This window comes from Malus domestica, chromosome 05 (genome assembly GCF_042453785.1).
Source record: "Malus domestica chromosome 05, GDT2T_hap1".
NCBI lineage: Eukaryota > Viridiplantae > Streptophyta > Magnoliopsida > Rosales > Rosaceae > Malus > Malus domestica.
This window is the reverse complement of record NC_091665.1, coordinates 46,533,820-46,544,739: the sequence shown is the minus strand read 5'-3', so window position 1 is coordinate 46,544,739 and position 10,920 is coordinate 46,533,820. Positions and strand designations below refer to the sequence as shown.

General features: G+C 38.5%; 2 protein-coding genes across 3 annotated transcripts; one reads left to right on the top strand and one right to left on the bottom strand.

Moving 5' to 3' along the window:
* The first annotated feature begins 3,265 nt into the window (after positions 1 to 3,265).
* LOC103426881 (SEC14 cytosolic factor-like) lies at positions 3,266 to 6,916 on the top strand. 2 transcript variants are annotated; one of them, XM_008364962.4, is made up of 11 exons: positions 3,266 to 3,693; positions 3,811 to 3,839; positions 4,348 to 4,431; positions 4,552 to 4,605; positions 4,730 to 4,807; positions 4,944 to 4,997; positions 5,136 to 5,195; positions 5,264 to 5,359; positions 5,634 to 5,735; positions 5,889 to 5,969; positions 6,259 to 6,916. In XM_008364962.4, exons 1-11 carry the CDS (start codon positions 3,639 to 3,641, stop codon positions 6,574 to 6,576), a joined length of 1,011 nt encoding a protein of 336 aa, XP_008363184.1. In that variant the 5' UTR covers positions 3,266 to 3,638; the 3' UTR covers positions 6,577 to 6,916. The 2 variants fall into 2 exon arrangements, with proteins under 2 accessions (XP_008363184.1, XP_008363185.1); XM_008364963.4 differs by having other exon boundaries at positions 3,313 to 3,693; positions 5,154 to 5,195.
* Positions 6,917 to 7,049: 133 nt separating this feature from the next.
* Positions 7,050 to 9,905, bottom strand: LOC103426882 (WEB family protein At1g12150-like). Its single transcript, XM_008364964.4, has 3 exons — positions 9,428 to 9,905; positions 9,006 to 9,257; positions 7,050 to 8,855 (listed from the first exon to the last, which is right to left on the bottom strand). The coding sequence occupies exons 2-3, from the start codon at positions 9,243 to 9,245 to the stop codon at positions 7,272 to 7,274; spliced, it is 1,824 nt and encodes a 607-aa protein (XP_008363186.1). The 5' UTR covers positions 9,246 to 9,257; positions 9,428 to 9,905; the 3' UTR covers positions 7,050 to 7,271.
* Positions 9,906 to 10,920: the final 1,015 nt, after the last annotated feature.

Here is a 10,920-nt window from a genome sequence, read left to right as displayed (position 1 = left end):
TAAAATAAGCAGGATATTTTAGTTTTACCAAGCACTTTTTATTGCTAAACTTTAAATTTTAAAATAAAGCAGTTTTTGATAAATAAATAAAAAACAATTCTAAGACCAACTCCAATGGTTAGGGTTAAAACTTAAAATTTTTAACCCAAAACATTTAGGTTCTAACCCAGAAACAGTTTTCCTCCTCCAATGGTTTTGGCTGAAATTTTTTGCCCAAAATATTGAAGAACGATTTTAGCCTTTTTTTTATAATTTAAAAAAAAAAATTATGTCGATTATCCTAATTTATTTTTATAAACATTTTAACCTAAAATATTTAATTTATAATAAATGATGAACACACATGCACCACATGAAAGAACGTGGAAAACCTCACAACCGATCCCATCCTTAAACAGAAATACATAGGTGGATAGAAAGAAGAGTAAATTATAGTAATGGTCCCTCAACTTTAATCAAATTGGAGCAATGGTCCATCAACTAAAAATCCATTACCATTGGTCCCTCAACTCATCAAAACGTGTAGCTATGGTCATTTTCATCAACTTCGTCATAATATTGTCAAAATGAGTTATGTTGGAAAGATCATTGCTACAATTTTGTTAAAGTTGAGGGACCATTTCTCCAGTTGAATTAAAGTTGAGGGACCATTGGTAATTGATTTTTAGTTGAAGGATTATAGCTGCACGTTTTGATGAGTTGAGGAACCAATGGTAATAGATTTTTAGTTGAGGGACCATTACTACAATTTACTCTAGAAAAAAAAATGAAGAATTAGATGAAAGTGATTTTGTGTGGATATTTAGACAAATACAAAAGCGTTTATAGAATTTTTGGTTGAATTTTGATTTAAATAGATTTTTTTAATTGTTTAGCGGTTGGATTTAAGTTTAGATTGTGAAATTCTTTTTTTATCGTTACATTTACTTATATTCAATCCCAACCATTATATTTAATGTATTCATATATTTAATTTAAAAAAAAATGAACTTGTGCCACATTGGGTTGATTGAATATGGCAGGCTGCATGACTTGTTGTATGTTAAAACGTTATTATGTAACCATAGTCAAACATGCTTTTCTTTTTCCATGAAAATTAAACAGAAGAAAAGCAAAGTTCACGTGTGAAGTGTAAAGTGCCAGGAAGCTTCCTCCGAGGAAAACGTAATCAAGGATTAGACACGTACTTCACTGGGCTCGTGTAAATAGTCGTCGAAGGCCCAAGTCTCGCAACCTATTGTGAGCATCTCCCACGATATTAGGGTAGGGTAGGGTAACAAACTACGACAAACCCACGCCACTATATAAGGATTTATGATTTCACTCCATTAACAAGTAGATAGAGTTACTTGATACTTTGAACTCAAAGCCTACCGGTTAACTTTGCTCTCACTCTTGAAATATGCTCCTTGTTGCAGGTTAGAATTGGAGTTTATAGCTTTTGAATTCCAGAATACTCACTTTATGAGGATTTATATTCCAGTATACTCACTTTTGAATTCCTTTTTACCCACCTATAATAATACTAATCTTAAACTCTTTTTGGATTCAAATTACTATTCTTAATGCCACTTAGTACTCCACTCCGGTCTAGTAAAAATTTCTCTCAACTTGTAAGTGAGATATCTTAATTCAATTCTCGCCAAAGGCAAATTTGAATCATATTATTGCTAACTCATTATGAGACTAAACTCATCCCCTCATTGTAGGGTTGATAATATCATTTATTAAAAAAATATTACTATTCTTAATATAAAAAAAAAAAGATTAACAAGTGGCCCTTTACCACAGTGAAAGAAAGAAGTTGAGCTCTTATATATCAGTGTGGTTTGAATTCCGTTGGTACCTAATCTAACATTTAATCTAACAAAATCTAAAAAAATTAAACACAAGAAAGAACGTGGGTAAATTACATAGTAGCCCCTTAGGTTTGAGGTCTATTTGCAATCTTATACAACAAAACATTTCACTTTCATACCTCAAGTACTATTTTATTTCAATTTTATACAACCGTTACATTTTCCATCCATGGATCTGTTAAATGCTGACGTGGCTGCCACATATATGTCATGTGGCTGCCAAATGTCAGCCACGTGGCAAATAAAAATAATTTTTTATTTTTTTTTTAAAAAACCTGAAATTGGAAGAAAAAAAAAAGGACCGAACCCCTACAACCCAGAAGAAGAAGGAGGAAGAAGAAGAAGAGAAGAAGAAAGAGGAGGAGGAGGAAGAAGAAGAAGAAAAAAAAAAAAAAAAAAGGGACCGAACCCAGAAGAGGAAGGAGGAAGAAGAAGAAGAAAAAAAAAGAAAAAAAGAAAGGGACCGAACCCAGAAGAGAAGAAGAAAGAGGAGGAAGAGAAGAAGAAGAAGAAGAAAAAAAAAAGAAAAAAGAAAGGGACCGAACCCAGAAGAGAAGAAGAAAGAGGAGGAAGAGAAGAAGAAGAAGAAGAAGAAAAAAAAAAGAAAAAAAGAAAGGGACCGAACCCAGAAGAGAAGAAGAAAGAGGAGGAAGAGAAGAAGAAGAAGAAGAAAAAAAAAAGAAAGGGACCGAACCCAGAAGAGAAGAAGAAAGAGGAGGAAGAGAAGAAGAAAGAGGAGGAGGAGGGAGAAGAAGAAGAAGAAGAAAAAAAAAAAAAAGAAGGGACCGAACCAGAAGGAGGAAGAAGAAGAAGAGAAGAAGAAAGAGGAGGAGGGGGAAGAAGAAGAGAAGAAGAAAGAGGAGGAGGAGGGAGAAGAAGAAGAAGAAAAAAAAAAAAAAAAAAGAAGGGACCGAACCAGAAGGAGGAAGAAGAATAAGAGAAGAAGAAAGATGAGGAGAAGGAAGAAGAAGAAGGGAAAAAAAAAAGAATGATCAAATCCCCTGCAACCCAGAGGAGGAGGAGGAGGAGGAGGAGGAGAAGAAAAAAAAAAAAAAAAGGGACCGAACCCAGAAGAAGAAGAAGAAGAAAGAGAAGAAGAAGAAAGAGAAAAAAAAAATTGGCAGACAGGTTTAAAAAAAAAACAAATTATTTTATTTGCCAAGTGACAGACATTTGGCAGCCACGTCAGCATTTAACAGATTCATGAATGGAAAATGTAATGGTTGTATGAAATTGAAATAAAATAGTACTTGAGGTATGAAAGTGAAATATTTTAAAGATGTTGTATAAAATTGCAATAGACCTCAAACATGAGAGGTTACTATGTAATTTATCCAAAAAACGTGGCCGGATTTTGTGGTGTGGGGTCCTACACTACTACCGAGAGTCGACGAGGAGGAGGGATAGAGCTGACCCATCATTGATTGGGCGATCGGTTTGGGAGGAATCTTTCAGCTGGGATACCTGTGCTGTGCTGTGCTGGCTGTTTGGCACAAGTACTAATTTGGCGCAAATCACATTGCTTTGCCTCCCATTTTTAGATTTAGATTCCATCCGAATCCTAAAATTCCAACATTCTAACCATCTATCATACATAATACGATTAAAAACTATTTTAAATTTATTTATTTAAAATTAAACATAAATAATACCTAACGAAAATTAACAGAAAAACGGTCATATGAGAATCCATACAAAGAGAACAGAGACTCACTCTGATCCTCCTTAGAGAGTTAGAGAGAGTTAGAGACACAGGCGCACAGCAGCAGCAGAAGAGAAATGGGGATCGTTTCTCAGGAAGCGATCAAGCAGTTCCAAGCTCTGATGGACCGAGGTGTGCTTCCTCTCTCTCTTTCCTCTTTCTTACCTTTTGGTGTTTTATATTTTTTATTTTCACTGTTTCTGATATTTCTACTGTTTTTTTTATTGGTGGAATCTGGGGAAATGGCAGTTGATGAGCCTCTCAAGAGATCGTTTCAGGTTCGCATTTTCCGCTCTCCCATCTTTCTTCTCTTCTCTTGTCAGCTTAAACTCAGCTCAACTCTCGTCTTCTGCTGCCGCTACCGACTTTCTACTTTCTTTCTTTTTACTTAATTTATTTGATTTTAATTGACGTGCTTTTTAAACCTTTTGGGTTTGGGGTGCTGCTAATGCTAATGCTAATGGAACTAGTAGACTAGTAGTACACACTACCATCTTGTGAATCATGTGATGATTAATCAACCCAACACCACTAGAATCAATCCCATCGCATCATCCCATTGCTTAATGTAATCTTTCGTCTTTTTTTCTTTCTTCTGGGTAATTTCCAATTGCCCATTTGGCATTTGCTGCCACTCAAATCATGTTACTGGAGTTTAAACTAAAAAAATCTATTTCTTTGATTTTAATAACATGAACATCAAGTAGGGGACAAGACAGACACTTGAGTCTTTATAAATTTCTTGTCTTGTATGGATGATCGTTGTAGTTGTTTCTTGGTTTATAGAATGTTCATCAAGGCTATCTAGTTGAGACTTTCGGCCGCTTTCTCAAAGCAAGGGATTCCAATGTTGCCAAAGCCCATAAAATGGTAACACTGCATCCCTTTTGCCTCCACATTTCACCTAATGATATCATATCCATTGTTGGCTCACTTGTTTTGCTTTTGTTTTTATTGATGAAATCAAATGGTATGTTTCTGATGTTCCAGTTGGTCGATTGTTTAAACTGGAGGGTACAAAATGATATTGACAATATATTAGCCGTAAGTTTATCCTATTCTCCTACTTGTCTAATGTTTGCCACTGATTGCCAAATTACCATTCTAATGTATAACCATGGTGGCCTACTGCTGCTGACATTTCCTGAATCTTATTCCTCTGTTGCAGAAGCCCATAGTTCCAACTGAACTATACAGAGGAGTGCGAGATTCACAGCTCATAGGTCTTTCGGGTTACTCAAGAGAGGTGCTCATTCTTTCTTAAAACTAATCTCTTTTGTGGAGTTTACACTGTCATGTCTCTTCTACAAATGGTTTTTCTCTTGTAATTTGTGTGTGCTATAAGCCTGTGAAATGTTTATTCATTCTCCTTTGCTCTTCAGGGCTTGCCCGTCTTTGCCATTGGTGTTGGGCTAAGTACATTTGACAAAGCATCGGTAAGTATTAGATGAAAATGAAAGACCATCTTGTCCTACAATTGACAACAATGTTACCTACTTCAGCCATTTTAACTTGGTGCTGGGGGTCCTTCAGTCTTGACAATCTTTGAGAAATATTTTTCTTCTTGATTACAGTTTCACTACTATGTGCAGTCACACATTCAAATTAATGAATATCGAGATCATGTAATTTTGGTGAGTACCAGATCTTGAATCTCTAAGGTTTCTTGAGTCATCCTTCTGACCTGTGTGTTTGGCTGTAGCCTTCTGCATCGAAGAAGTATGGTAAGCCTATTACCACCTGCATCAAGGTTTTAGATATGACTGGTTTGAAGCTCTCGGCACTAAGCCAAATAAAGGTACATATAACTTGAGTAATGATGTTCTTTCTTTTTGTTTGTTTTCGTTACAGTTTAAACTCATCTTGTTCTTTCCTATGACAAGTACAAATCACAATTTTATTTAGGTTTGTCCAATGTTCCTTAGCGAGGAATTATTTTTATAAATATATGAAAAAAATATAAACCAGGATGATTATAAATCTCATGTAATGCATGACTGTGATGATTCTACTTTGTATGCGTCTACATGAGTTCTACAGTTCACTACCTTATATTTTGCATGTCCGTGCAGTTACTGACAACTATATCAACCATTGATGATTTGAACTACCCGGAGAAGACAAATACATACTACATTGTAAATGCCCCTTATATATTCTCAACTTGTTGGAAGGTTAGTCTTCACATTGTTAATCTTTGTGATATAATGTAATCTTAAATCTTTTGTGTCCTGCATAAGTACAATTGAGGTTGTTGCATGAGCCCTTTTATATATTTTAGATGCCCTTTTAGAATTGGAGTCGTATAATTCTTGGCCTGTTATCAGGTTGTCAAGCCACTTTTGCAGGAGAGGACAAGGAAAAAAGTGCAAGTGTTGTCTGGTTGTGGTAGGGATGAACTGTTGGAGGTAATGTGTTTCCTATAATGCTTGATGTATTGCGAATTTGAATGCTTATGAGTTCTTCTCATATTACTCAAAATCATCTCTCTTTTTTTTCGGTAACATTAAACTACCTTTCTTATAGTTAATTTAATATCCTTAGTATTTTCACTGCACATGAACATGTTTCCTCTTCGTAAGTCAATGTACTTGTAGAAACTGGATGCGAAGGCAAACCCATGTGATGGACATATAGCCAATTTTGCTTCTTGTATTTAAATGGACTAACCTTGTAGTTGGATTTGATGTTTGTTAGATAATGGATTATGCATCCCTTCCACATTTCTGTGAAAGAGAAGGTTCAGGATCATCTCAAAATTCACAGAATGAAGCTGACAATTGCTTCTCCTTGGACCACCACTTTCATCAACAGCTCTACACCCACATCAGGCAGCAGTCTCTGATGAAGGAATCCGTTCAACCAATCAGACACGGTTCTTTTCATGTGGATGTACCTGAGGCTGCTGCAGAAAGAACTCATATTGCTAAAACGATAGAATCTGAGTTTAACAAGTTTGGTAATCGGAATGGGCTATCTGAGTCTTTAGATGGCCTAAAAATCAATGGCGACTGAAACCAGAGTTTGGTGCCATGCAAACTTGCGATGAATCTTATGGCTTTGTGATCACTCTAAAGCTGCTGGACAAGGAGTCTTTGCATTACTGATCCTAGAGTTGCAATCATGTGAAATGATTGGTTGTAATGGTGACTGCTGACATTATCTACGTGAACTTAACAATTGCAGAGCTAATACAGTGTATGTAATTTGACATATGGGGCTGCCCCGGATAATTAGTTCAGACCTACGAGTAGCCTAATATGCGTTGTAGTAGTGCAGCAGGAAAATTGTCATCCTTAGTTGCACAGTTCCAAACGATATAGTAATTGCACAGATTAACCTGTTTTAACCTTTAGCGATTTCTAATTTTTTTTTTTGACATGTCAGTTTCTGGTGCTGGTGCTATTTCTGTAGCGAAGACTCGTCTGCGGATCAGTTGGTTAAAGTCTGCATGCTGACTTGTTAAATTTTGCCCTGAAGAACCAATAAAAGCAGAAAGTATTGTTTTGAGTATTGAGATAAGAAAACGGGAGATGTACGTGTTTCCCTGTTTTTGAACCACTGAGACTTACAATTAAGTTTTCCTGAATACAATCAATACACCAAAATGGGACGTGTTGGATTGGAAGTTGGTGTTTCTCCCTCAAGGACTACGAGAGATCCCATTCCCATCCAACTTGTCTGCCATTGTGATCTTCTCTTGATTCCTGCTAGAACTGAACGGGGAATGATACTGATGACTCGCCCACCACCATTTGTTCTTCTTGATGCCGCTTGCGAAGTTCTCCCTCAACTGCTGATTTTGCCGACTCTGCCATCTCTGCTTTGTTCAATGCCATGTCTGTTGCAGTCTTGATTTCCTCTATGGCTTTTAAATTGGCCTCCAGCTTTTTATCTACTTCAGTTTTTCTTACGTTGAGTGCTTCCACTTGGTTCATGCTTTCTGCCTCTTTCATCTCAGCCAATTTTTCACATTCCTCGACTTTCCTTCTCAAAGATTCAAACTCCTCCTCCGATAGTCTGATCTTGGCAGCACCGGTCTCTGAGTTTGAAGACGAACCTTCTTCCTGTGTTCCCCCAGATAAGAACTTCAGCTCCCCAAGGACTCTTTTTTCTGCTTCTCGTGCATCTTTAGCTTCTTCGAGGGCAATCTTCAGTTTCATCTCTGCTTCCTCTGCTGCAACTCTGCTATCTTCAGCTTCTCGTTTATGTTGATTAGCATTTTCCTTCATCTTTTCTGCTTCCAGCCTTGTGCTTTCAGTTTCAGATGACAGCTTCTCAGCAGTTGGGCTGTGATGTGCATCGTATTCATGAGGACTAGGAGGTGCATTACGATGTGCCTCTGCCTCTTCTTTGGTTTTCTGTATTTGATCAGTTAGTTTAGTAGCGAGAGCTTCCATTTCCATTTCTTTGTCCTTCAATTCAGCCTGTTCCCTCTTCACATCTTCCAATTCCAGCCTGAGGGAACTCACAAAGCTTCGGAGAGAGCTCTCTTCGTCCGCCACTTCCTGCAGCATCTTTGTGGCTTCATTGAGCTCCATAGTCACCACTCTCACGGAGTCCATTTCGCACGCGTGTGCTTTCTTCATCTCTTCTTGTATAATTTCAATCTCCGATGTTGTTTCTTCAAGCTTTGCCTCTAGTTCTTTGGCCAGTTCAGGATCAACCTCATTCTTCAAAGATAGCAATTTGTCTTCTGCTTCTTGCTTCGCACTTCGGTAGGATCGAAGGTGGGCCTCTTTTTCACACACGGCGTTTGCCTGCTCCTGTTGGGCTTGCAGGGCGGCAAGTTTGAGCTGTTCAATGGATCCCTGCATGGCTGAAACCTCCTTTGACAGCTCGTTAACCCTGTCTGAGTTAACGTTTGCTGACCGCTGAGCTTCTGCTGCCTGTTGGAATGCAGCCAGTTTTGCTTCAAAGGCGGCATCAAAGTCCTGTCGGATTTTGGTAAGCTCTTGCTTTGCTGCATCGAGTTCGGTCACAGTGGCTGTGTACTCATTTCTTTCGTGGTCCAATTCCCGTTTCCAAGCACTACCTTCAATGGTTTCTCTGGATTTGACCTCTTCTAGTTTCTTAGCCCGATTCTTCACATCTTCGGCGTCTTTAATTGCTGATCGCTTGGAGTCTGTTACAGTTTTGAGCTTGGTGTTCAGATCCTGCAGTGTTCTCTTGGCCTTATCAAGCTCAGAGAGTGCTCTAGCTTTGGTAGTTTCCGCACTCCCTAATTGTTGCTTAATCTTGTTTAGTTCTTTCTGTGCCAACAGAAGTTGCGTCTCCTTGTCCAGTGCATTAGTCTGACAAACAAGAAATCCCCAGTTAAATATCAAATCATTCAGAAGAGATGATATACGCAATACAAAAATAGAAAGGCTGTTCTCTTCGCAAGACGTTAGCATTTTGCAATGGCATTGGCGTTGAAGGGATATATTGATTGAATATTGCACCTCCGGCGAAAGCTTTTTCTTGACGGCATTGGCATTGGCATTGGCTTTGGGGCTGGCACTGGAATTGGAATCGGAATTGGCATTGGCATTGGAAGATTTTCCTCCTCTAGAAACGACTTGGCCAAACAAACTAACAGCAGCTTTGACAGATTGGAAGGGTGCTCGGGTGTCAACCTCTCCCACCTCCGCCCTCGGGGAACCGGGAGCCTTCTGCTGATCCTTTATACGGACATTCGCCATTTTTGGTTTCTTCTGCGGGCAACACGCATGCATGTATGAATGTACGAGTCACAACAATGTACACACACACACACACACACACACACACACACATATATATATATATATATATATCAAATATTTGAACAAATTATTTCGTCTGAATAGAATTATAATAATATTGGAAACGTGAAAGCACGTACCTGCAACCAAAAAAGATGATTGAGATGGAAAAAGTTGAAGTCAGAGGAGGAGGATCATTCAATACACTTAAGAATTCAAAAGTAAAAAGAAATCAAATCAAATGGGTTAAATGGCAAACCCAGAGATTGAAAATAAAATTTTGAAACAAAATGTATAATTGTCAAAGAAAAAGAAAAGGGAAAGAGGAAATGGCAGACGGTGGCCGTTGGAAACCAGAACAAGCGCAGAGATGAAGAGAGCCGAAAGAGGAGGAGGAATGGATATGTTAATTACCGTTTGTACAAATTTACTTATTCTACTATTTTAGCGGGAACCAAACCGAAACACGCGGAGCTTAACGGACAATGCCAACCGCTAACATTTTGGGAATTACAGAATTGGCCTTGCCTTCCACCTGCCGGCTAACGTGATCAGTCACGCAGATGACATACTTGACCGTTGACCAGCCCGTGCGGTGCTTTACCTTCTTTCTTCTGCAAAACTGATGGAGGATCCTCTTGTGGGGATCATAGGGAGTCCTCTCGTAATAGTAGTTCATAATTATATCGTGTGGTTAGTTTTTGTTCGATACTATTTATATTTAATTTTAAATAAATAAATTTAAAATAATTTTAAACCGTACGATGTACGATAAACGGTTAAGATATGAGAATTTTTAGAATCCCCACAACTTGAATCCGGATGGATCCAGATCTGACAAAAAACAAGTCTGGAACTCCATATCACTATCCAGCTATGCCACTCATCGTTATTAATTCAAAGATTTTTTTTTTCGAATGATTTAATTCAAAGTTTTTTGAACTCCGCCTATGTAAGTTTATCTTACATTGCCGGTCCCAAGCCCGGGTAAAGGAGGAGGGGGAGGGCGTCAGGTAGTCGACAGCCGGCACTCCACAGTTACGTCGAATCCTTATGAAAATGAATTCAGAACGAAATCGCGCTAAAGCTAGGGCGTCACCCGTAAGTGGCGCGTTGTGTGGCCCGAGCACAGTGATAAGTGAGCAAAGGTCGCTGTATCTCCATAGGCACCCGGATGCAGTGTTAAATGAGCAAGGGGGCCATAGAAACTTCTTTTCGAACGACTCCACTCAAAGTTGTTTGGGAGCATATGCACCTATCAACTTTACACGGGACACACAAAAGAAGTACTTTGATTCCATTGGACGGGGGAGGGTGAAGAAGCTAAGACAGAAGGGTAGAGTTCAGGAGAGTAGAATGCGTTTAGGAATGTGGAATATAGGAACCTTAACGGGAAAATCTATGGAAGTAGTGGAAGTTATGGTGAGGAGAATGATAAATATTATGTGCCTACAAGAAACTAAGTGGGTTGGTCTTAAGGCAAAGGATCTAGAAAACTCAGGGTTTAAACTTTGGTACTCGGGCACAAATAGAACGAGAAACGGTGTTGGCATCATCGTGGACAAGACCTTGACACAAGATGTTGTAGATGTCAAGAGGGTAGGAGATAGAATCATGGCAATCAAGATTGTAA